The following is a 27,184-nucleotide window of genomic DNA, read 5'->3' on the forward strand; positions in this document are numbered from 1 at the left end:
CCTAGTGGATGCTGGGGTTCCTGAAAGGACCATGGGGAATAGCGGCTCCGCAGGAGACAGGGCACAAAAGTAAAGCTTTCCGATCAGGTGGTGTGCACTGGCTCCTCCCCCTATGACCCTCCTCCAAGCCAGTTAGATTTTTGTGCCCGGCCGAGAAGGGTGCAATCTAGGTGGCTCTCCTAAAGAGCTGCTTAGAGAAAGTTTAGCTTAGGTTTTTTATTTTACAGTGAGTCCTGCTGGCAACAGGATCACTGCAACGAGGGACTTAGGGGAGAAGAAGTGAACTCACCTGCGTGCAGGATGGATTGGCTTCTTGGCTACTGGACATCAGCTCCAGAGGGACGATCACAGGTACAGCCTGGATGGTCACCGGAGCCTCGCCGCCGGCCCCCTTGCAGATGCTGAAACATGAAGAGGTCCAGAATCTGCGGCAGAAGACTCCTCAGTCTTCTAAAGGTAGCGCACAGCACTGCAGCTGTGCGCCATTTTCCTCTCAGCACACTTCACACGGCAGTCACTGAGGGTGCAGGGCGCTGGGAGGGGAGCGCCCTGGGAGGCAAATGAAAACCTATTTGGCTAAAAAATACCTCACATATAGCCTCCGGGGCTATATGGAGATATTTAACCCCTGCCAGAATACACTAAAGAGCGGGAGACGAGCCCGCCGGAAAAGGGGCGGGGCCTATCTCCTCAGCACACAGCGCCATTTTCCTTACACAGCTCCGCTGGTCAGGACGGCTCCCAGGTCTCTCCCCTGCACTGCACTACAGAAACAGGGTAAAACAAGAGAGGGGGGGCAAAATAGTGGCAAAAATTATATTATAAAAGCAGCTATACAGGGAGCACTTATTATAAGGCTATCCCTGTCATATATAGCGCTTTTGGTGTGTGCTGGCAAACTCTCCCTCTGTCTCCCCAAAGGGCTAGTGGGGTCCTGTCTTCGTTAAGAGCATTCCCTGTGTGTCTGCTGTGTGTCGGTACGTGTGTGTCGACATGTATGAGGACGATATTGGTGTGGAGGCGGAGCAATTGCCAAATATGGGGATGTCACCCCCTAGGGAGTCGACACCAGAATGGATGCCTTTATTTATGGAATTACGGGATAGTGTCAACACGCTAAAGCAGTCGTTTGTCGACATGAGACGGCCGGACAATCAGTTAGTGCCTGTCCAGGCGCCTCAAACACCGTCAGGGGCTGTAAAACGCCCTTTGCCTCAGTCGGTCGACACAGACCCAGACACAGGCACTGATTCCAGTGGCGACGGTGACGAATCAACCGTATTTTCCAGTAGGGCCACACGTTATATGATTTTGGCAATGAAGGAGGCGTTACATTTAGCTGATACTACTGGTACCACTAAACAGGGTATTATGTGGGGTGTGAAAAAACTACCTATAGTTTTTCCTGAATCAGAAGAACTAAATGATGTATGTGATGAAGCGTGGGTTGCCCCCGATAAAAAGATGCTAATTTCAAAGAAGTTATTAGCTTTATACCCTTTCCCGTCAGAGGTTAGGGCGCGCTGGGAAACACCTCCTAGGGTGGATAAGGCGCTCACACGCTTATCTAAACAAGTGGCGTTACCCTCTCCTGAGACGGCCGCACTTAAAGATCCAACAGATAGGAGGATGGAAAATATCCAAAAAAGTATATACACACATACAGGTGTTATACTACGACCAGCTATAGCGTCAGCCTGGATGTGCAGTGCTGGAGTAGTTTGGTCAGAGTCCCTGATTGAAAATATTGATACCCTGGATAGGGACAATGTTTTACTGTCTTTAGAGCAAATAAAGGATGCATTTCTTTATATGCGTGATGCACAGAGGGATATCTGCACACTGGCATCACGGGTAAGTGCTATGTCCATTTCGGCCAGAAGAAGTTTATGGACGCGACAGTGGTCAGGCGATGCGGACTCAAAACGGCATATGGAAGTTTTGCCGTATAAAGGGGAGGAGTTATTTGGAGTCGGTCTATCAGATTTGGTGGCCACGGCTACAGCCGGGAAATCCACCTTTTTACCTCAAGCTACTCCCCAACAGAAAAAGACACCGACTTTTCAACCGCAGTCCTTTCGTTCCTTTAAAAACAAGAGAGCAAAGGGATATTCATATCTGCCACGAGGCAGAGGAAGGGGGAAGAGACACCAACAGGCAGCTCCTTCCCTGGAACAGAAGCCCTCCCCCGCTTCTACAAAAGCCTCAGCATGACGCTGGGGCTTCTCAAGCGGACTCGGGGGCGGTGGGCGGTCGTCTCAAGCATTTCAGCGCGCAGTGGGCTCACTCGCAGGTAGATCCCTGGATCCTGCAGATAATATCTCAGGGGTACAGGTTGGAACTAGAGACAGATCCGCCTCGCCGTTTCCTGAAGTCTGCTTTACCAACGTCCCCCTCCGAAAGGGAGACGGTTTTGGAAGCCATTCACAAGCTGTACTCTCAGCAGGTGATAGTCAAGGTACCTCTTCTACAACAGGGAAAGGGGTATTATTCCACTCTATTTGTGGTACCGAAGCCGGACGGCTCGGTAAGACCTATTCTAAATCTGAAGTCCTTGAACCTGTACATAAAGAAGTTCAAGTTCAAAATGGAGTCACTCAGAGCAGTGATAGCGAACCTGGAAGAAGGGGACTTTATGGTGTCCTTGGACATCAAGGATGCGTACCTCCACGTTCCAATTTACCCCTCACACCAGGGGTACCTCAGGTTCGTTGTACAAAACTGTCACTATCAGTTTCAGACGCTGCCGTTCGGATTGTCCACGGCACCTCGGGTCTTTACAAAGGTAATGGCCGAGATGATGATTCTTCTTCGAAGAAAAGGCGTATTAATTATCCCATACTTGGACGATCTCCTAATAAGGGCAAGGTCCAGAGAACAGCTAGAGAGGGGATTAGCACTGTCTCAAGAAGTGCTAAAACAGCACGGCTGGATTCTGAATATTCCAAAATCCCAGTTAATGCCGACAACTCGTCTGCTGTTCCTAGGGATGATTCTGGACACGGTTCAGAAAAAGGTTTTTCTCCCGGAGGAAAAAGCCAAGGAGTTGTCCGAGCTTGTCAGGAACCTCCTAAAACCAGGAAAGGTGTCTGTACATCAATGCACAAGAGTCCTGGGAAAAATGGTGGCTTCTTACGAAGCAATTCCATTCGGCAGATTCCATGCACGAATTTTCCAGAGGGATCTGTTAGACAAATGGTCAGGGTCGCATCTTCAGATGCACCAGCGGATAACCCTGTCTCCAAGGACAAGGGTATCTCTTCTGTGGTGGTTGCAGAGTGCTCATCTATTGGAGGGCCGCAGATTCGGCATACAGGATTGGATCCTGGTGACCACGGACGCCAGCCTGAGAGGCTGGGGAGCAGTCACACAAGGAAGAAACTTCCAGGGAGTGTGGACGAGCCTGGAAACGTCTCTTCACATAAACATTCTGGAACTAAGAGCAATCTACAATGCTCTAAGCCAGGCAGAACCTCTGCTTCAAGGAAAACCGGTGTTGATCCAGTCGGACAACATCACGGCAGTCGCCCATGTGAACAGACAGGGCGGCACAAGAAGCAGGAGTGCAATGGCAGAAGCTGCAAGGATTCTTCGCTGGGCAGAGAATCATGTGATAGCACTGTCAGCAGTGTTCATCCCGGGAGTGGACAACTGGGAAGCAGACTTCCTCAGCAGACACGACCTTCACCCGGGAGAGTGGGGACTTCATCCGGAAGTCTTCCACATGCTGGTAACCCGTTGGGAAAGACCAATGGTGGACATGATGGCGTCTCGCCTCAACAAAAAACTGGACAGGTATTGCGCCAGGTCAAGAGATCCGCAGGCAATAGCTGTGGACGCGCTGGTAACGCCTTGGGTGTACCAGTCGGTGTATGTGTTTCCTCCTCTGCCTCTCATACCAAAAGTATTGAGAATTATACGGCAAAGAGGCGTAAGAACGATACTAGTGGTTCCGGATTGGCCAAGAAGGACTTGGTACCCGGAACTTCAAGAGATGATCACGGAAGATCCGTGGCCTCTACCTCTAAGGAGGGACTTGCTTCAGCAGGGTCCCTGTCTGTTTCAAGACTTACCGCGGCTGCGTTTGACGGCATGGCGGTTGAACGCCGGATCCTAAAGGAAAAAGGCATGCCGGAAGAAGTCATTCCTACTTTGATTAAAGCAAGGAAGGAAGTAACCGTGCAACACTATCACCGCATTTGGCGAAGATATGTTGCGTGGTGCGAGGATCGGAGTGCTCCGACGGAGGAATTTCAACTGGGTCGATTCCTACATTTCCTGCAATCAGGATTGTCTATGGGTCTCAAATTGGGATCTATTAAGGTTCAAATTTCGGCCCTGTCGATTTTCTTTCAAAAAGAATTGGCTTCAGTTCCTGAAGTCCAGACTTTTGTTAAGGGAGTGCTGCATATACAGCCTCCTGTGGTGCCTCCAGTGGCACCGTGGGATCTCAATGTGGTTTTGGAATTTCTAAAATCTCATTGGTTTGAACCACCAAAAAAGGTGGATTTAAAATATCTCACATGGAAAGTGACCATGTTACTAGCCCTGGCTTCGGCCAGGAGAGTGTCAGAACTGGCAGCTTTATCTTACAAAAGCCCATATCTGATTTTCCATTCGGACAGGGCAGAACTGCGGTCTCGTCCGCATTTTCTCCCTAAGGTGGTGTCAGCATTTCATCTGAACCAGCCTATTGTAGTGCCTGCGGCTACAAGTGACTTGGAGGACTCCAAGTTACTGGACGTTGTCAGAGCATTAAAAATATATATTGCAAGGACAGCTGGAGTCAGAAAATCTGACTCGTTGTTTATATTGTATGCACCCAACAAGATGGGTGCTCCTGCGTCTAAGCAGACGATTGCTCGTTGGATCTGTAGCACAATCCAACTTGCACATTCTGTGGCAGGCCTGCCACAGCCTAAATCTGTAAAGGCCCACTCCACAAGGAAGGTGGGCTCATCTTGGGCGGCTGCCCGAGGGGTCTCGGCATTACAACTTTGCCGAGCAGCTACGTGGTCAGGGGAGAACACGTTTGTAAAATTTTACAAATTTGATACTCTGGCTAAGGAGGACCTGGAGTTCTCTCATTCGGTGCTGCAGAGTCATCCGCACTCTCCCGCCCGTTTGGGAGCTTTGGTATAATCCCCATGGTCCTTTCAGGAACCCCAGCATCCACTAGGACGATAGAGAAAATAAGAATTTACTTACCGATAATTCTATTTCTCGGAGTCCGTAGTGGATGCTGGGCGCCCATCCCAAGTGCGGATTATCTGCAATAATTGTACATAGTTATTGTTAACTAATTCGGGTTATTGTTAGGAAGCCATCTTTCAGAGGCTCCTCTGTTATCATACTGTTAACTGGTTTTGATCACAAGTTGTACGGTGTGATTGGTGTGGCTGGTATGAGTCTTACCCGGGATTCAAAATTCCTCCCTTATTGTGTACGCTCGTCCGGGCACAGTACCTAACTGGCTTGGAGGAGGGTCATAGGGGGAGGAGCCAGTGCACACCACCTGATCGGAAAGCTTTACTTTTGTGCCCTGTCTCCTGCGGAGCCGCTATTCCCCATGGTCCTTTCAGGAACCCCAGCATCCACTACGGACTCCGAGAAATAGAATTATCGGTAAGTAAATTCTTATTTTCGGCCATTACCTTGGTAAAGACCCGGGGTGCCGTGGACAATCCAAACGGCAGCGTCTGAAACTGATAGTGACAGTTCTGTACCACGAACCTGAGGTACCCTTGGTGAGAAGGGCAAATTGGGACATGGAGGTAAGTATCCCTGATGTCCCGGGACACCCTATAGTCCCCTTCTTCCTGGTTCGCTATCACTGCTCTGAGTGACTCCATCTTGATTTGAACCTTTGTAAGTGTTCAAATATTTCAGATTTAGAATAGGTCTCACCGAGCCTTCTGGCTTCAGTACCACAACATACTGTGGAATAATACCCCTTTCCTTGTTGTAGGAGGGGTACTTTGATTATCACCTGCTGGGAATACAGCTTGTGAATTGTTTCCAATACTGCCTCCCTGTCGGAGGGAGACGTTGGTAAAGCAGACTTCAGGAACCTGCGAGGGGGAAACGTCTCGACTTTCCAATCTGTACCCCTGGGATCCTACTTGTAGGATCCAGGGGTCCTGTACGGTCCCAGCGTCATGCTGAGAAACTTGGCAGAAGCGGTGGAGGCTTCTGTTCCTGGGAATGGGCTGCCTGCTGCAGTCTTCTTCCCTTTCCTCTATCCCTGGGCAGATATGACTCTTATGGGGACGAAAGGACTGAGGCTGAAAAGACGGTGTCTTTTTCTGCAGAGATGTGACTTAGGGTAAAAACGGTGGATTTTCCAGCAGTTGCCGTGGCCACCAGGTTCGATGGACCGACCCCAAATAACTCCTCCCCTTTATACGGCAATACTTCTTTGTGCCGTTTGGAATCTGCATCACCTGACCACTGTCATGTCCATAAACATCTTCTGGATAGTCAATAAAATACTGTCCCTGTCAAGGGTATCAATATTTTTAGTCAGGGAATCCGACCAAGCCACCCCAGCTCTGCACATCCAGGCTGAGGCGATCGCTGGTCGCAGTATAACACCAGTATGTGTGTATATACTTCTTAGGATATTTTCCAGCCTCCTATCAGTTGGCTCCTTGAGGACGGCCCTATCTGGAGACGGTACCGCCACTTGTTTTGATAAGCTTGTGAGCGCCTTATCCACCCTAAGGGGTGTTTCCCAACGCGCCCTAACTTCTGGCGGGAAAGGGTATACCGCCAATAATTTTCTATCGGGGGAAACCCACGCATCATCACACACTTCATTTAATTTATCTGATTCAGGAAAAACTACAGGTAGTTTTTTCACACCCCACATAATACCCTTTTTTGTGGTACTTGTAGTATCAGAAATATGTAACACCTCCTTCATTGCCCTTAACAAGTAACGTGTGGCCCTAAAGGAAAATACGTTTGTTTCTTCACCGTCGACACTGAAATCAGTGTCCGTGTCTGTGTCTGTGTCGACCGACTGAGGTAAATGGGCGTTTTAAAGCCCCTGACGGTGTTTGAGACGCCTGGACAGGTACTATTTTGTTTGTCGGCCGTCTCTGTTGACATTATCACGTAATTCCTTGAATAAGCCATCCATTCCGGTGTCGACTCCCTAGAGAGTGACATCACCATTACAGGCAATTGCTCCGCCTCCTCACCAACATCGTCCTCATACATGTCGACACACAGCACACACACAGGGAATGCTCTGATAGAGGACAGGACCCCACTAACCCTTTGGGGAGACAGAGGGAGAGTTTGCCAGCACACACCAAAAACGCTATAATTATACAGGGACAACCTTTATATAAGTGTTTTTCCCTTATAGCATTTTAATATATATAGTCATATCGCCAAATAAGTGCCCCCCCCTCTCTGTTTTAACCCTGTTTCTGTAGTGCAGTGCAGGGGAGAGCCTGGGAGCCTTCCCACCAGCATTTCTGTGAGGGAAAATGGCGCTGTGTGCTGAGGAGAATAGGCCCCGCCCCTTTTCGTCGGGCTTCTTCTCCCGTTTTTCTGAGACCTGGCAGGGGTTAAATACATCCATATAGCCCCCAGGGGCTATATGTGATGGATTTTTAGCCAGAATAAGGTACTATCATTGCTGCCCAGGGCGCCCCCCCCAGCGCCCTGCACCCTCAGTGACCGCTGCTATGAAGTGTGCTGACAACAATGGCGCACAGCTGCAGTGCTGTGCGCTACCTTATGAAGACTGAAAAGTCTTCTGCCGCCGGTTTCTGGACCTCTTCACTTTTCGGCATCTGCAAGGGGGTCGGCGGCGCGGCTCCGGGACGAACCCCAGGGTGAGACCTGTGTTCCGACTCCCTCTGGAGCTAATGGTGTCCAGTAGCCTAAGAAGCCAATCCATCCTGCACGCAGGTGAGTTCACTTCTCTCCCCTAAGTCCCTCGATGCAGTGAGCCTGTTGCCAGCAGGACTCACTGAAAATAAAAAACCTAACAAAACTTTTACTCTAAGCAGCTCTTTAGGAGAGCCACCTAGATTGCACCCTTCTCGGCCGGGCACAAAAATCTAACTGAGGCTTGGAGGAGGGTCATAGGGGGAGGAGCCAGTGCACACCACCTGATCCTAAAGCTTTTACTTTTGTGCCCGGTCTCCTGCGGAGCCGCTAATCCCCATGGTCCTGACGGAGTCCCCAGCATCCACTTAGGACGTCAGAGAAATATAATCAAACATGCCCAAAGAGACATGAGTATACTGGGTCCTAGAGTCAAGCTATGTCGATTTCTGCTTGACGTGTCCTGTAGAATATGCAATGGACAGATGATGCCAACTTAAGTGGCATATGGAAGGCTGAGGATTGTGTGGAGAAGGGTTCTCGGACCTGGTCTCCACAGCTATAGCTGGTAATTCTGATATTTTGCCTTATATTCCTGCACAGCCTAGGAAAGCACGACATTATCAAATGCAGCCTTTCGAACAAAGAAACAAGAAAGTCCGAGGTGCGTCCTTTCTTGCCAGAGGCGGGGCCAGAGGAAAGAAGCTGCACAACACAGCTAGTTCCCAGGAACAGAAGTCCTCCCCGGCCTCTATGAAAATCCACCGCATGTCGCTGGGGCTCCACAGGCGGAGCTAGGCCCGGTGGGGGCACGCTTTCGTAAGTTCAGCCACAAGTGGGTTCACTCCCTGTTAGATCCCTGGGCAATAGATATTGTGTCTCAGGGATACAAGCTGGACTTTGAGAAGATGCCTCCTCACTGACGGCCCTGCCGGCTTCCCCCCACGAGAGGAAAACAGGGTTAACTGCAATTCACAAATTGTATCTTCAACAGGTGGTGGTCAAGGTTCCCCTCCTTCAACAAGGAGGGGGTTATTATTCGACCATGTTGTAGTCCCGAAACCAGACGGTTCGGTCAGACACATAATTGAATTTAAAATCCCTGAACATATACCTGAAAAGGTTCAAGTTCAAGATGGAATCGCTAAGAGCGGTCATTGCAAGCCTGAAAAGGGGGAGATTTTATGGTGTCTCGGGGAAAAAAGGAGGTATACCTTCATGTCCCAATTAATCCACCTCATCAGGCGTACCTCAGAATTGCGGTACGGGATTGTCATTACCAATTTTAGACGTTGCCGGTTGGCTCTTCACGGCCGCTAGAATATTCACCAAGGTAATGGCGGAAATGGTGCTCCTGCGGAAGCAAGGTGTCACTATTATCACGTACTTGGTCGATCTCCTCATAAAAGCGAGATCAAGAGAGCAGTTGCTGAACAGCGTATCACTTTCTCTGGAAGTGTAACGGAAACACGGCTGGAGTCTATATATTCCAAAGTTGCAGTTCGTTCCTACAGCTCATCTGCCTCTTCTAGGCATGATCCGAGACACAGACCAGAAAAGGGTTTATCTCCCGATAGAGAGAGCTCAGGAGCTCGTGACACTGGTCAGAAATCTATTAAAACCAAAACAGGTGTCAGTGCATCACTGCACTCGAGTCCTGGGAAGGAGGGTGGCATCATACGAGGCCATTCCCTTCGGCAGGTTCCATGCGAGGACCTTCCAATGGGACGTACTGGACAAGTGGTCCGGATCACATCTTCAGATGCATCGTTAATCACCCTATCCCCCAGGGCCAGGGTGTCTCTCCTGTGGTAGCTGCAGAGTGCTCACCTTCTCGAAGGTCGCAGATTTGGCATTCAGGACTGGGTTCTGGTGACCACGGATGCAAGCCTCCGAGGGTGGGGGGGCAGTCACACAGGGAAGAAATTTCCAAGGGCGGTGGTCAAGTCAGGAGACTTGCCTTCACATCAATATCCTGGAATTAAGGGCCATATGCAACGCCCTAAGTCAAGCGGAGAACCTGCTTCGCGACAAATCGGTGCTGATTCAGTCAGACAACATCACAGCAGTGGCTCATATGAACCGCCAAGGCGGCACAAGGAGCAGAGTGGCGATGGCGGAAGCCACCAGAATTCTTCGCTGGGCGGAGAATCACGTAAGAGCACTGTCGGCAGTGTTCATTCCGGGAGTGGACAACTGGGAAGCAGACTTTCTCAGCTGGCACGACCTCCACACGGGAGAGTGGGGACTTCATCAAGAAGTCTTCACGCAGATTGCAAGGCGATGGGAACTGCCACAGGTGGACATGATGGCATCCCGCCTCAACAAAAAGCTACAGAGATATTGCGCCAGGTCAAGAGACCCTCAGTCGATTGTTGTAGACGCATTAGTGACACCGTGGATGTTCCAGTCGGTTTATGTGTTTCCTCATCTTCCTCTCATACCCAAGGTGATGAGAATCATAGGAAAAGGAGGAGTGAGAACAATGCTCATTGTTCCGGATTGGCCAAGAAGGACTTGGTATCCAGATCTGCAAGAAATGCCTCTACCTCTCAGACAGGACTTGTTGCAGCAGGGGCCCTGTCTGTTCCAAGACTTACCGCGGCTGCGTTTGTTGGCATGGCGGTTGAACGCCGGATCCTGGCAGAAAAAGGCATTCCAGACGAGGTTATTCCTACGCTGATAAAGGCTAGGAAGGAGGTGACGGCTAAACATTATCACCGTATATGGCGGAAAAAAAAAATGTTGCTTGGTGTGAGGCCAGGAATGCCCCTACGGAAGAATTCCAGCTGGGCCGTTTCCTTCACTTCCTACAGTCGGGAGTGACATTGGGCCTGAAATTGGGTTCCATTAGGGTCCAGATTTCGGCCCTATCCATTTTCTTTCAAAAAGAACTGACTTCTCTTCCTGAAGTCCAGACGTTGTATAGGGAGTGCTGCATATCCAACCCCCTTTTGTGCCACCAGTGGCACCTTGGGATCTTAACGTGGTGTTGAGTTTCCTGAAATCTCACTTGTTTGAGCCACTTAAGACCGTGGAGTTAAAATATCTCACGTGGAAAGTGGTCATGCTATTGGCCTTAGCTGCGACTAGGCGTGTGTCAGAATTGGCGGCTTTGTCATGTAAAAGCCCCTATCTGGTTTTCCATATGGATAGGGCAGAATTACGGACTCGTCCGCAATTTCTGCCGAAGTTGGTGTCATCTTTTCATTTGAACCAACCTATTGTGGTGCCTGTGGCTACTCGTGACTTGGAGGATTCCAAGTTACTAGATGTAGTCAGGGCTTTGAAGATTTACGTTGCCAGAACGGCTGGAGTCAGGAAAACTGACTCGCTGTTTATTCTGTATGCATCCAACAAGCTGGGTGCTCCTGCTTCAAAGCAAACTATTGCTTGCTGGATCTGTAACACGATTCAGCAGGCTCATTCTGCGGCTGGATTGCCGCATCCAAAATCAATAAAAGCCCATTCCACAAGGAAGGTGGGCTCTTGCTTGGGCGACTGCCCGAGGTGTCTCGGCATTACAGCTTTGCCGAGCAGCTACTTGGTCGGGTTCACACTTTGGCAAAATTCTACAAGTTTGATACCCTGGCTGAGGAGGACCTTGTGTTTGCTCATTCGGTGCTGCAGAGTCATCCGCACTCTCCCGCCCGTTTGGGAGCTTTGGTATAATCCCCATGGTCCTTACGGAGTCCCCAGCATCCACTAGGACGTTAGAGAAAATAAGATTTTACTCACCGGTAAATCTATTTCTCGTAGTTCGTAGTGGATGCTGGGCGCCCGTCCCAAGTGCGGACTTCTTCTGCAATACTTGTATATAGTTATTGCTTACATAAGGGTTATGTTATGGGTGCATCAGGTTTGTCTGATGCTTTGTTGTTGTTCATACTGTTAACTGGGTAAGTTTATCACATGTTATACGGTGTGATTGGTGTGGCTGGTATGAGTCTTACCCTGGATTCCAAAATCCTTTTTTTGTACTGTCAGCTCTTCCGGGCACAGTTTCTCTAACTGAGGTCTGGAGGAGGGGCATAGAGGGAGGAGCCAGTGCACACCAGTAGTCCTAATTCTTTCTTCAAGTGCCCTGTCTCCTGCGGAGCCCGTCTATTCCCCATGGTCCTTACGGAGTCCCCAGCATCCACTACGGACTACGAGAAATAGATTTACCGGTAAGTTAAATCTTATTTTTTACAGAGTGAAAAATAAAAGCCAATGCACAGTGGCGGCAGCCATTTTGTTGTCTGCCGAAAAATACATGAGAATGTGGCCTATGGCTTTACTGTTTTATAGTATATTTAGGCCATGTTCTAGTGCTTATTGCGAAATGGCTGCCCCACCCCATGTGACATGTACACTTAAATGCGGTTTATTAACCTGTAATGCAAATGAGGTAATTACCCGTGCAGTATAGCAATTCGGAAGTAGTGTAACGTCATCAGAGAGTGCTCTGTGTTACCCTATTTAAAATGTTCCTTTTACTCAGACAGCCTGATTCTGGTTACATGAACTGGAGATAGTCTTACTACTAAATCATCCCTCCGTGCAACCAGCGGCCTCTCCTGCTTACCAGAATGAGTCTGAAGCCATTTTCATCACTTATAGCAGATAGCCGTAAAAGAGAGGTCAGGGCTGGCTCTTTGCTAGTCGGTAGGAATTATTTGTTGCTTTGTGTTTATTTCCTTTTCAGCACAAAGCGCTGCCGGAGTTTATTCACCATCGGCTGCAGTGCTTTGAGGGGCTGAGACGGCGTCACGAGGCTAGACTTGCAGATCGAGTCTCCAATGAGTCCCATCCCATCAGAATTTCCTTACCAGATGGGAGGGTAGTGAGCGGGGAGTCATGGAAAACCACTCCTTATGATCTGGCTGTAAGAACCGGGTGAGTCCCTTTTTATCATGGTTATATTTCACATTTTGTCTTTCTGCAACTGCTCAGTGTGTCCCTGTGCTTAACCGCAGGTCAGGCCCGGCGCACAGTATCCTAGCAGCCCGTGTAAATGGTGAGCTGTATGACCTGAGCAGACCCCTAGAAGCAGATACTGACATTGACTTTCTCACATTTGATTCCAGCGATGGACAAGCTGTGAGTATACAACCCACGCGCACTCTGTACTTACACTGTGATTGATGTGGGACACATGCATTTGTATCACTTGGCCTGTAGGTGTCAGTATTGCATCATGCTTCCTACCAATGTAATTTAAATTGGAATTGAATAAATGAGAAAACGCCTTCCCCTGATATTGCACAGAGACGGGAACTAGCAATAGCGGTTACATGGGGTTGGGTATGCTTGAGCGCCGCTGCGCTCGCCACAGGTTGTATTCCCACTCGCCAGCCGCATGACTACATCCCGTTACATTTCTGTGACGCACAAACCAGACACCTGTTCAGTTCACAGTGGATGTAACATATACAGTTATAACGCCATTGTGAGCATGTGTTTATACACTGCCAGTAAACTGCAGAGTGCGGCACGGAGAATGTTTAACCATTGGGTGCCCCCTAAAACGCACAAATGGTTATAAGATGGTAAATATACAGGAAACATTTACCATATAAACCTGTACACTGGTGGATATATATTGAAAAACACGTTCTGCTAAAATTACATTATTTTCTGGGATGGTGCAATAATTTGCTTTAAGTAAATCGGTTTCTTCTTTATTATGTTGAGGAGTGTGTCCTGATTCTACCACACGTATTGCCGCACCAGACACAGGTCATTGCTGTAGATACATTTTGGAGTAAAGGCCCCCATACACACTGGGCGATGTTGAGCTGAGAGCAGGTCACTTTTGGTGTGTTGAGCTGCTTTCAGCTCAAAGCCGCCCAATGTGAAAGCTCCGGCGATGAGCGCTGATGCGCGCTCACGCTTTATCGCTGGCAGCTGCCGTTCATCTGCTGGTATTACCAGTAGATGAACGGCGGGGTGAGCGGCTTTCCATAGCGTCCTGCTATGGAAAGCCGCTCACCCCCGCTGACATCGCTGGGCAGGGGGGAAAAGCGCTCAGTGTGTATGCACTGAGCGCTTTTCAGTCCAGCGATGTCAGCAATCATCGCTATGCATACACACTGGGCAAAAACGGCCAGTGTGTATGGACCTTTACAGTTTCTGAAATGGAACTTGGTACTGAGCATATTTGCTTTGTGCCCTATTGCATTATGGGGAAGTTGTTTCAAAAATGTCACTACTCCTGTGTTCCTTATCGCAAAGAGCGTCTGTTCTATTCTCTTTCATCCACTCTGGGGAACACTGGACCATTGGATGGCAGACTGACCGTAGGAGCTGGCACTTAATTAGACTAGTAAGAGAATATTTCCTCACATTTAAGATCCTCCCCTCTGTAACCAATGATCTTCAATGTTTTTTTAACCACTTAACTGAGTATTTTGCCAAAAACCGCTCCGAAATGTTTTTTTTTTTTTTTATGAGTGAATTAGGTGAATAACATGAATTTAACCCTATCCAAAATGATTTTAGTAAATAAAAATATTTTTTTCTCAAACATCGATCGGGAACATCGTGACCATCGGAAACATCGCGACCATCGCCGCTTTCATTTTGAAAGCCGGGACAGCCTCCAGGTATACAGGGGGTGTCTGGGGGGGGCTTGGGAGGGTTAATTTACACTCTCCAGCGGCAGCCATTATCTGCAGCCGCTGCAGGGGGGGATCCTGCCCTGCTGACCGATCAGCAGTGATCGGCAGCACAGCAGACACAGGGGGAGAGTGCAGGGAGGCAGAAGGACCTTCCGGTCCCTCTGACAGCAGCAGCGGAGGGAAGTTTCTTTTCCCTGCCGCTGCTAACACTCTCTATCTGACTGGTCGCATCCTGTGCGACCAGGTCAGATAAAACACTGCCTGGTGTGATTGCATCTGATGCCACCTTGCCAGGCAAGTGGTTAAGTGCCCATGGAAGCTGGGCAGTTTTTCATTAATGCAGCCCTGTACTTTAGACTAGTTTTTTTATTTATTTGTAAAAGTTTCTGATATTTAGTACTTAGTCTTCCATTCAGGTTTTTCGGAGCATCCCCTCCCCTTGGGTTTTTTTTTTTTTTTACTTCCCATTAAATCTTTTTCTCGGAGTCCATCTAGGGACACTCATTTTTGTGTTTGTGGCTTGGTTCTTGTTGATTTGTAAGTTGCACTATGTGGTGCACCCTTTGTTTTTGAGTTACTTTTGAAGTTGTACTGGAAATCTTGGGTCTCAGAGGGGAGGAGCTACTCTCTTAAAGTTACACTAGTCTAATTAATGAAGTTCCAGCTCCTATGGTTAGTCTGCAAATCCCATGGTCCAGTGTCCCCTAGATGGGCTCTGAGAAAAGCATTTAACGGTAAGTCCAAAAATGTAATTTTTTTGCCATCCGTCTTTTCCTTTTCTAGATATTTTGGCATTCAAGTGCCCACGTTCTTGGGGCCGCTCTGGAGCAATTCTACGGAGGTCTCTTATGTCACGGACCCAACACTGAAAATGGATATTTCTATGATGTATACCTGGAGAACGGGTAAAAACGGTCACATTTGTGTACTTTGTGTACAGTCACATTTTGTGTACTCTATTTCCCTATCGTTATGCCTTTTGGACTGTTACGTGTTTCCCTTTTATTATGCTGCTGCTGCTACTACAGTACTTGAGTTGTGCCACATTTAAAGAACGCAGGTTGTAAAGCAGGACTTTGCGCCGGAATGCGCCAAGCTGTATAAAACAATGACCCATTTCCTGTAGTTCGTCAGGGCATACAGGACTGGTCGGAATTGGTCCTGCCTCCTGGAAGATGTTCACAGGGTAGGAAACAAAACTGATTCCTCCTGCAAAATACTGAGCAGAGCTCCAGGATGGTCCTTGGTACCCCCTGTGTCTCCTCTCTCCCGGCTCAGGCGGAGTCTGGCAGGTGTGGAGGCAGTGGTGACTGTCACTATGATCCGCTGCGCTCTGATTCGCTGGCAGACCGTAATGAAGACGTCCGAGTCGCATCGGGTATACTTTGAGAGGTAGCTGAGAGTGTACTGCTTGCCTGCTGTTTATGGTTCTCCACAAAAACAAAAGATTGAGCACCCTGTAGGTTCACCGGGATGAGAGTAACATGCCTGTACCAAATATGTGACTTATCGGGGTATCTACAAGAGACGAACATCACTCTTTATTCTGGCGGAAAATCTCCACAATGTTCACAGGAATCTTTAAGAAGTAATACAGCTTGGCTTCATTCATATCTCCTGCAAAACCTGGAAACAAAGTTAATGTTACACAATTCCCCCTCCTGCCATGCAAGGTGAGTTCCACCAGGCAGTCCAAGAGTCCAGCAATTTTGCAGCATCTGAGGCCTCAAAAAATTGCTGTAATGAATACAAATAAATATCAATAATATTCTGACAAGTGTGTAAGTTCAGTTTCCATAGCAAAACTATAGGCTTCTCCCCACATGAAGACGGTGGGAGGAACATCACTCTCATCACTCTCATCACCCTCATCACCGCTTACTGACTGTTCTGTTCTCTCCTCCTGTAGCAGTGTGCCGGCCAGTGACCTCCCTGACTTGGAAGCGGTGTGTAAGGATATAGTTAGACAAAAGCTCCCCTTCCAGCGAGTGGAAGTGACACAGGAAGATCTGCTGGAGCTGTTCAAGGTGAGACACTGTATACAGACATTGCTGTCCCTCTATGTGGCACAGGCCGTCCAGCCGTGGGATACAGCGTTCTTGCTTCTGCGGTCACCTAGGATGCAGCTCTAGCAAGATAAGGAACCAGAAACTGCGTATCTGCTTCCCATATGGTTCCCTTGGGGGGGGGGGGGGGTAAACAAGAGCTGCGTTCTGTACAAATGCCTGGGCAATATACAGTGTGCAGCTGCTGTTCGGCCTTGTGTAATCTGTATCACAGAAATGAAAGGTCTGATAATGTTTTGCTGAGTTACTTGGTAACTGCTGTGTGTGCTGGGCTAAAATGCATCTGATGCTGGCCATACATGTTATCCCCACCCCAATATTGCAACATGATCATATCTGAAATATACCACACAAAGATTACATTGGAAATCTGCTCACATTCTGTTTACGTTCGCCTGGTTTTTACACCTTCTTTGATATGGTAAATTATCCTGATTTTTCCTTCTTACTGGTACATATCCAGTTAGTTTGTCCTGATCAAAATCCTGGCAGCAGGTTTGGGCCTATGCACCATGTGATTGGCCAGTTCTTAAGAAAATGTGGACAGCAGAATGGCAGCATGTACATCACCTTTACAGTCTTGTGCTGCGGGCTGGAGCAGGTGTTCCTCATTCTGGATTTCCTGCTTTCATACCGCACATACATGCACAAAAGCTAAATTTCCCGGTAAAAATAGGATTTTAATACCTACCGGTAAATCCTTTTCTCGTAGTTCATAAGGGATATTGGGTAAATCTAGTTCGATGGGGTATAGACGGGGTCCAAAGGAGCCAGTGAACTTTAAATCTCTTCAACTGGGTGTGCTGGTTCCTCCCCTCTACGCCCCCTCCCACAGGCAGTTATAGGTAAAAACGTGCCCGAAAGGACATATATGAGAGAAGGAAATATGATAACGGAGTGGTGAGATTTACAAACCAGCACACCACTAACAACAACCAGCAACAGCTGAACAGGTAACTACATAACAAGAGCCGGCAGAAAAGGCACCGCACTGAGGCGGGCGCCCATTATCCCTTATGGACTCAGAGAAAAGGATTTACCGGTAGGTATTAAAATCCTATTTTCTCTAGCATCCATAAGGGTTGTTGGGGAAATTTAGTACCATGGGGATGTCCCGAAGCTTCCAGAATGGTCCGGAGACTGCTGCAGCACCGCCTGCCCAAACTGGGTATCCTCTTGGGCCAGGGTATCAAACTTGTAGAACTTCGCAAAGGCGTTCTTCCCCAACCAGGTAGCAGCTCGGCAAAGTTGTAAGGCCGAGACTCCCCGGCAGCCACCCAGGAAGAACCCACTGATCTCGTAGAGTGGGCCTTCAGAGACTTAGGAACAGGTAAGGCTGCCGACACCTGTTGAATAGTAAGCCTAATCCAACGAGCAATGGACTGCTTGGAAGCAGGACAACCCATACAGCACGAACAAAGAATCCGTCTTTCTGATCCGAGCCATTCTCTTGACATAGATTTTTAAGGCTCGCACAGCATCCAATGCCTTCGGAGGAGCAGAAGCACCAGAACTAGATGGAATCACAATAGGCTGATTCAAGTGAAACGTATAAAAAACCTTCGGCAGGAACTGCTGTCTAGTCTGGAGCCCTGCTCTGTCCTCGTAAAAAAGACCAAGTATGGACTTTTACACGAAAAGGCTCCCAATTCTGAGACACGGTGAGCAGAAGCCAGGTCCAGTAACATCACCGCCTTCCACGTGAGGTACTATTCTTCTACCATCATCAGAGGTTCAAACCAAGAGGACTGCAGAATAGCCAATACCACATTCAGATCCCAGGGTGCCGTATGCGGCACAAAAGGAGGTTGGATGTGGAGCACCCCTTGCAAGAAGGTCTGAACTTCAGGCAACAGCACCAATTTCTTATGGAAGAAAATGGAGAGGGCTGAAATCTGGACCTTAATGGAGCCCAGACGTAAGCCCTTATCCACACCAGCCTGCAGGAAATGTAAGAAACATCCCAAGTGAAACTCAGCAGGCGGATACGTGCGTTCCTTGCACCAAGAGACATATCTTCTCCAGATATGATGATAGTCTTTTAACGTCACAGGTTTCCTGGCCTGAACCATGGTAGCAATAACCATCTTAGAAAGGCCCTTGTGAGCTAAGATGTTCCGCTGACCCTCCATGCAGTCAAACAAAGAAGTCGTAAGTCCGGGTAGACGAACGGTCCTTGTTGAAGAAGATCGCTTCTTAGTGGTAGAGGCCAAGGGTCTTCGACGGACATGTCCAGAAGATCCGCATACCACGTCCTCCGAGGCCAATCCAGGGCAATCAGAATTGCCTGGACTCATTGGTTCCTGATTCGCTTGAGCATTCTTGGGTTATGTTCCAGAAAATAACTTTTCCCAGTCTTCCTGAGAGGGATCACACTTAGGCGAAACGAGCGTCGGTCATTTTTGACGATTGAACAAAAGTTACCTAAATATTTACAAATTATGGACTGTGCTGTTGTATTTTAGTATCTTGAGAACTTTTATTCACCTATTCTCATTGGACTCACCATCACATATTGTGTCACATTTCCCTCACCTCTTCATTTCTAATACCTCCAGGATCAAAACTTCTTGTTTGTCTCTCCATTATCAAAGGACTTTGGTGGTAAGTCAGAGTTGATCATAGATGTGCCAAATTTAGCACCTCTACAATCATTTACTCTGACATGCCCCTTTATCCTTTGTTTTTTATTATTACGATGTGTTATGTTATTAATTCTTTTTTTCTTTTATCATATACCCATTAAACGTTCTGCCTGCTCTCATCCCTTTATACACCTCATCTATTGTTTGTGGAGAATACAAAACTAGTGAATTTATTCTAAACTATTGTGAATTTATTCTACCAGGCATCTGTAATCGGTCCATTAACTTTTAGATTACTGTTCTGGATTTTAATTTTATTTTCAGTATAGCAAATTTAAAACGCAAATAATTCAAGAGAAGATCGAGACGACGACAACTATATACAGGTAAGAAAAATGAACGGTAATATACTTATCTTACAAGCAGTTCTACATACACCAATATATTTATGCTTTCAATACTGTCCCGGTGCCGCCGTGGTTACAGAATTTATCTTGGGATGTTGGGGTGTTTGATGTACAGCTTTATATTCTTGGCATTGTTACGGTTTTTGATTTCAGATGCGGTTCCTTGGTTGACCTCTGCCGGGGGGCCCATGTCAGGCACACCGGGCAGATCAAGGCCATTCGCCTCCTGAAGGTCAGGCAAATTCTGTTTTTAATGAAAATGTAAAGATAGGCCTCTGGCCGTAGGACATTTGTTTTGTCTCATCCAACAAACAATTGTGAATATGGCAGAGACTTCAAGTAACTTTGATGTGAATTCATATAGGTAATGAGGCACTGAGAGAATTGAATGCATTGTAAATGTAAATACATCATAATGAGATCCTACCCAATCCATTTTATTACCAGGTCATTTTCTTTCATACTGTCTGGGGGACACTGCACACACCGTGGGTTTAGAGCGGAGGCTGAGGAGTTGTCATCCTCCTCCTTAAACCCATAGTCTGAACCGTGTCCCCCAGATGGACTCATTTTGGCGATGGGTGCTTTTTTGCAGGGAGTGACTGTGTTCCAGTGATCAGAGAGACAGTAGCTGAATGGATTGCTTCCTGCACGCTCTCTGGGTTGCCACTGACGACCCTGGCCCATTGATGGCGGAGCTTGCTGGCGCGTTTCTTTCCCGTTACTTATCCTGTTTTTCTACATTATCTTAGAGACCTACAGTATTGTATTATATAGCTTTGAACATTAGTTTAGTAAAGTCATAAAGTGGTTAGCAATATTTGAGATCACTAGGAAACATGGGAATTCAATTAAAAAGGGTATTGAATAGCGGCGGGAATGAGTGCATGGACCTATTCAATTAGTTGTGGATTTCTGATTGCACCTTCTTGAGTCGAGAGCACAATCCGAAAAAACTAGTGCAGCGATGTGTATTGCGTACATCACACTCTCTTCTGAAGTTGTGGAAAGCAGCTAAACGGCATTCCCTAGGCGCGGTAACCTGCCTCTCCCAATTTATGGCCCACACACACTGGCCGATATATCGGCCGCTCTATTGATCTATTGCGGATCCGTCATCCAGCGTGTTAGGGGCGATATGTGTGTGAACTCCGTCGTTCACAGACATATTGCGTCTGCCCCGCAGCACAGCCGACGGCCAATATATCTAGCGATTATATGGCCCATACACACTGGCCGATATATCGGCCGCTCTATTGATCTATTGCGGATCAGTCGTCCAGTGTGTTGGGGGCGATATGTGTATGAACTCCGTCGTTCACAGACATATTGCGTCGGCCCCGCAGCACAGCCGACGGCCAATATATCTACCGATTATATTAGCGCATCAACGTGTGTGTGTACGGGCGACCAGCCGACTGCCCGTACACATGCTGCGGCAGCCGGCGGTGAATGACAGCTGAACTGGGCGGGCATGTGTACACACCCGCCCAGTTCATAAACTTCAGTCCCAGATGGATCGGGCAGTGTCTATGCACTGCACACTGCCCAATCCGTCCATAGATATATCTGCAGATGAATTGATCAGCAGAAATATCTGTGTGTACCCACCTTTAAGTGCAGGGCGTGATGTGGCTAATTGGATAGCTCCGGCCACTAACTCCTGGCGCTATTCAATAGTGTGTTTAATTGAATTCAACCAAATTATATTAGTGCTCTATTACAGTACATGTACATTGAGATTAACATTACTTTTTTTATTTTTACTACAGCATATGTTCTTTTTGTAGGTCACATATGTACTGTATATACATTTTGCTGTCTTGCTGCTATACACTAAGGGACAAATTTACCCGGTGGTGCTTTTCAACACTGCAGTGTCTTCAACGGTTTCGGACTCCTGACTTAAAGGGGCAATTATATTCTATACAGGACATGCTGGGATTTCTGTTGACTATAATTGCCCCTTTAAATTCAGTGGGCGAAACGATGAACATGAGGCGAGTTTCAAAAGCCCCGCATAATCTATTTAGCCCTAAAGCGTTTAGGATCTGATTGGTAGGTTTGTAGCATCACAACGGTTTCCTTCTTCCTCGCAGAGCTCCTCAGCCTTTTGGAGAGGAAATCCTGCGCAGGAAACATTGCAGAGAATTTACGGGATTTCTTTTCCGGAATCTGTGCAGTTGAAAGAGTGGGAGAGAGCTCAGGAAGAGGCCGCCAGTCGGGACCACCGCAAAATAGCCAAGGTAAAAGTCTGCCTTATGGCATTTTACATTGAATGTATTCCTTTATAATGCATACAGATGTGTCCTCTTATACTATGAGCACACAGTTCGTAGCGCAGCGTACGCTATGCACTGAAGTGAATGGGAGCTACTTGTGACAGCAACACTGTAGCAGGGGTTTGGATGTATTTGCCGGCATTCGGGATGCCAGAGGTCGGAATACTGACCGCAGCTTCCTGATGGTTGTAATCCCAACTGCGGAAGGTAAGTATACTTGCTTTCCCCCCTGGCCCCTTAACCCAGCCTCCCTGCAGCCTAAACCTAACCCTTGGCGGTGGTGCCTATCCCTAACTTCTCCTCCCCGCAGCTTAACCCTTACCCCCCCCCCATCCCCGCAGGCTAACTCTAGCCCGCCCTACTTGTAGCGTAACTTTAACCTCCCAAGGGCGCTGCCTAACCCTAACCCACCCCTCGCAGCCTAAACCCTTCACCCGCAAAGGCGTCCAAACCCCCGGCTTACCTCTCCTGCAGGCCAGTGTCATCTTGTTCGGTGTTCTGGCTGTCAAGATTCTAGCGCCGGGATAGTGAACTTATTCGGAATGCTGTGGTCGGCATTCCGAATTGTCGGGATTCTGACTGCAGGGGATCCTGACAGCCGGGATCCTAACCGGATCCCGCAGCAGGACACATCCTTTATCCAAACAGTATAATTTGAAGTTTTTCATTTTTAGTGTTCCGGACTGGGCACAAAATCGAAGATAAGCATTTTGATTGGGTGTAGTCTTGTCTGTAACATAGTTTAAGGGAAGAGATTAGCTCATGGGCCCTTTTGAGGTACACAAACAGCACAGTTATACGTCTTTGACCAATCAGATTTCAAGGGCAGGCGGAATTAAAGTATGATTGCTTCTATAAACCATTTTCTGACTCGTGCAGAAGGGGACACTGGAGATGCGGGGGTTAGAGAGAGTGAGTACAGGAGTGCTGGTACTTTAAACCTACTGTAGTACCTTCCCCGCTAACCTGGCGATTTCATTCATTCTGGTGTTGATGGTGCCAAAGGTGTGTGTGCTTAGATCATAGCAGTGATGCTGGTTATTCTGAGGCTGAAAGGGGATGGGTATGCCCTACCTAGATGATCTTATAGAGTATCCCTGACTTTGCTTCAGGTTCATGTGTCCGGTAAACACCGCAGACACTGGTGGTTTATCAATTGCAAGAAGTCAAATTGTACTCCCAAACTATAGTCTACCTGGGTCTCTATCCAACACCCGGCAGCTGAAACTGAGCAAGAGCCTCTCATTACCGGGATTGCAGAAGTCAGGGTTTGCTCAGACATATGTTTGTTAATTTTGGTATGAGGACACTGCGGAAGATGTGCAGGGTGATCCGGCTTGTGCAGTTTAACTTGGGGAAGTTCCACGTGGAACTGATTTTGAAGTGGGGCCAGTTACACCATCATCTGTCCAGTCGGGTCCACCGTCTGAAATTAGTGATAGCTATAGACTGCGTCAGAGTGCCTGTCTTAGCTTTCTGGGAACAACAGTAATCCGGTTGACATGGAAACCGTATGCCGGTAACTTATTGGTGTACCTTGTCTGTTTTCTTCTAGGACCAGGAATTGTTTTTCTTCCATGAATGGAGTCCTGGGAGTTGTTTCTTTCTGCCAAAAGGAGCACACATCTACAACGTCCTGATGGAGTTCATCAAGGTAATTTATTCTCCTGTGGAATCGGCGACTGCTCCACGCGTATATCACAAGCTGTTAATCATTCAGCTGAGTAACTGGAGTGATTATGCTTGGCTAGATATGTCCTCCATGCTTTCTCTCGCTCCTCGCCAGGAGGCTACCGTTTTAGAGTGGGAGGTTCTTCTCGAACAAGTCTGCTAAGAAGACCTCCGCTGATCCTTCGTGGTCACCTCAGCATTTAGGCGATCAGAATAGTAGGTGTAGGCTTCACACATGCTTTGTCCTTGACTGGTGGGAAAGCTATGATAGCCTGGAACAGTCATTCAGGCATTCAGCAGAAAATTATATCCGAGGAAAACATGAACGCAGACCTGACCAAACCTTATAAATAGAAGTACAAGGAATTACCTTGTTATTTAAACCTTATCCTTTCTTGAAGGCAACATCAGAGGATTGTTAGACGTTTGCAGTATCCACTCTGGTGCAGTGTGTGTATCTCTATCATTTCGTCTGTCTAAGGCCAGGAGCCACCACCACCATGTCTTGTTGATGTCATTGGCCTTAAACAGAGAAGCTAGCCATTCAGTTGGCGTTACTCAAACCCCGTGTAAATGCAAAAATATATTATATAACAAGTATACAATATACAGGCGCAAAGATGAGTGGTTTTTTCCTAGCAGCTGTGATTGGAGAAGGTCAATCTCTAGAACAAAAGAAAAACAATAGAAGTGAATTACAGCGCTAATACAACTGATGCTAATGATATGAGAATTTATTCATTAAAACAGACTGATAATCAATATATGTATAAAATTATAAAAATTGCTCTTAAACCAATTTCATGGATATATAATAGACTCCTCAGCAAATGACCTTAGCTAGGCAAAAGTCCATATGATGATGTTTGGACAACAGGTCTAATTTACACCAAGACCAGTTTGTTTAGTTACCCATCAGGTGTTCCAATATATGGATCCGGATCAAAGTCCTTAACAGTGGGAAAGGATTCTGGTTCACAGTTCGTTTTTTGTTTGACACCTCAATGTCCAGCACGCTGTGTTCCGTTTGTAAATGAATCCTAGAATTCTGCCTTACTTAGACCAAGTTAAATTCGGGATCCTGGTTCACAAATAGCATGTAGATGGGTGGTCCTGGGTTAGGAGCCTGGTGAAGCTGTCTTGAGTCACGTCCAATGGTTAGGAGCAGTGTTCCCTTACGCGTTTCGCCGCTCCAGGCAGCTTTCTCAAAGGGTGATGACCCTTTGAGAAAGCTGCCTGGAGCGGCGAAACGCGTAAGAGAACACTGCTCCTAACCATTGGACGTGACTCAAGACAGCTTCACCAGGCTCCTAACCCAGGACCACCCATCTACATGCTATTTGTGAACCAGGATCCCGAATTTAACTTGGTCTAAGTAAGGAAGAATTCTAGGATTCATTTACAAACGGAACACAGCGTGCTGGACATTGAGGTGTCAAACAAAAAACGAACTGTGAACCAGAATCCTTTCCCACTGTTAAGGACCTTGATCCGGATCCATATATTGGAACACCTGATGGGTAACTAAACAAACTGGTCTTGGTGTAAATTAGACCTGTTGTCCAAACATCATCATATGGACTTTTGCCTAGCTAAGGTCATTTGCTGAGGAGTCTATTATATATCCATGAAATTGGTTTAAGAGCAATTTTTATAATTTTATACATATATTGATTATCAGTCTGTTTTAATGAATAAATTCTCATATCATTAGCATCAGTTGTATTAGCGCTGTAATTCACTTCTATTGTTACTCAAACCCCGGCCATGTCGGTTTTTGACAGAAGGGAAATCTCTTCTAGAGAGCATATATTGGCAGCGGGTCACATTATATTATATTATGTATGTAGACACTTTTATGTCCGTCTTCCTCATTAAAAAACCCTAAAAGTCCATGGTAGTGGACTTGTAGTGTCTCACTGTGAATACATTCTATAGCGCTACGATGAGCTTAATTCCACTTCCTTTATGGGATCGGTAAATGCATTGCGCAGAGGATGTCGTTTTGTCTACTGGAAACCAAGTTTATCAAAAAACCCTGGGAAAATTCATGGAGAGCTGATTGATATTCCATGTGGTTTCCTATAGGATTCAACTTGTATTAAAGGTTTCTTGTAATATGCTGCCAAAAGGAAGGGTTGGTCTAAAAAAAACCATCTGAAATTCCCTCGGCTAATATAAGACGTAATAAGAAACGCACTGTAAAATAGGAAAATCTGTGTGACTATTATATTGTGAAATTCCTACAAAGGGAAAGAGCTGAAGCCGCATGTAAGTACACTGCTAATATTACTCGCTTTGGGCTAGAAAGCCACGTAATATTACTGGCAGTCCGAGTTCTCTGCAATCAGCCCTTGGCTGGAGTGCAGTTTCCAGTGTGTGAGGGAAACGGAGAACGGAAAGTTGGATGGTGAAGAAAAGAAATGACTTTTGGGCAATCCACTTATTTTTTGTATATTTTTATATTAATTTATTTTTTTCCCATCCCATCCTCCTGAGCTTGGTCCAGCATGGGGAGAGATTGGTGTTGGGAAAACCCTGTCCCTAGGAAGTGCTGGTTTCCAGGTCTCGTGTGAATGTCCAGCAGTGACTGCGGTTCTTCTTCATAGCGGTAGGGATGCTGAAATGTAGATACAGTATCTTCTCTCTGTAATTATACATCTCACAAATGGAATATCCATATTCACTTTACTCTTCCATCGTTACAGGTTTTACGTAACGGAGTGCAATTTTTAAACCACGCTTATGGTGCTAGTGATAATAAAGACCAACGATTAGTGCTTCCTGACAATGGGTTTGTGTCTTTTGCCAGACACACGTCTGCAGCTGGATGTAAATGCCAGTATGCCGCCCATCCCTGGTGCGCAGCCCTGCGTACAAACGTGCAAAGATGGAGACACCCACTGTCAGGGTCAGTAGACAGATGTGCGTCGCTGCGGCATACTGCTTTCAGCTGCACCCCTGCAACACTCCCATGACAAGCCAGTAAGAGGAATCATCTCTGTGCGTCCGCTAAGGGCAATGCTTTTACTAGCAGAACACCTCTAACAAAATCATTGCCCTTTTAAATTTCAGGCATAGATACTGTACAACCCAATGAAATGAAGTGCCCGGTTTTACAACCCGTTGCGTAGTAAATGATCTCCATAGACTGTTGAGTACAGCTGTTTCCTATGTTAATTTCATTAGTGGGTCGCAGCAAGCCATCCACTGCACGTTATGAATGAGCGGCTCATGTATGTTGTTCTCCACGCGCAGGTATTTGCTCACCCGGTATGTTTATTGCCCTCTGCAGAGTGAGTACAGGAAGCGAGGCTTTACGGAGGTCATCACTCCAAACATGTACAACAAGAAGCTCTGGCAGCAGTCTGGGCACTGGGAACACTACGGCGACAACATCTTCTCCTTCCCTGTGGAAGACGAGACTTTCTCTCTGAAGCCGATGAACTGCCCCGGTCACTGGTGAGTCACAGCGTGAAACGCGCCAGGCTGTTGGGGTCCGGCGCTGCTGCGGGCTGGAGTGGTAATGCACAGATATACTGTGGGCTTGGCAGCTTTCCATTCATCAGTGCCCACCCATTACTCTGTTCCGCATCCTATAGGAGGACTTTGGGGGTCATTAAAAGTTGATCGTTATCTGAAAATGTTCGCTGCGCAGGGATGATGCAAAAAACGGCACTTCTACGCATGAGGCGCAATGCGCACGCGAGACGTACTTTCACAACG

At 47.2% G+C, this 27,184-nt stretch overlaps 1 protein-coding gene across 1 annotated transcript in view; it reads left to right on the plus strand.

Moving 5' to 3' along the window:
• TARS2 (threonyl-tRNA synthetase 2, mitochondrial) overlaps window positions 1–27,184 on the plus strand; it is a 60,850-nt gene that overhangs the window by 6,464 nt on the left and 27,202 nt on the right. Inside the window, exons 3-11 of the mRNA XM_063947156.1 lie at window positions 12,533–12,723; window positions 12,804–12,927; window positions 15,231–15,352; window positions 16,357–16,474; window positions 19,423–19,484; window positions 19,659–19,737; window positions 21,605–21,751; window positions 23,343–23,441; window positions 26,754–26,920. Of these exons, the coding sequence (XP_063803226.1) occupies window positions 12,533–12,723; window positions 12,804–12,927; window positions 15,231–15,352; window positions 16,357–16,474; window positions 19,423–19,484; window positions 19,659–19,737; window positions 21,605–21,751; window positions 23,343–23,441; window positions 26,754–26,920 (1,109 nt within the window). The remainder of the gene's footprint in view (window positions 1–12,532; window positions 12,724–12,803; window positions 12,928–15,230; window positions 15,353–16,356; window positions 16,475–19,422; window positions 19,485–19,658; window positions 19,738–21,604; window positions 21,752–23,342; window positions 23,442–26,753; window positions 26,921–27,184) is intronic.

Source organism: Pseudophryne corroboree, chromosome 12 (genome assembly GCF_028390025.1).
Source record: "Pseudophryne corroboree isolate aPseCor3 chromosome 12, aPseCor3.hap2, whole genome shotgun sequence".
Lineage (NCBI taxonomy): Eukaryota > Metazoa > Chordata > Amphibia > Anura > Myobatrachidae > Pseudophryne > Pseudophryne corroboree.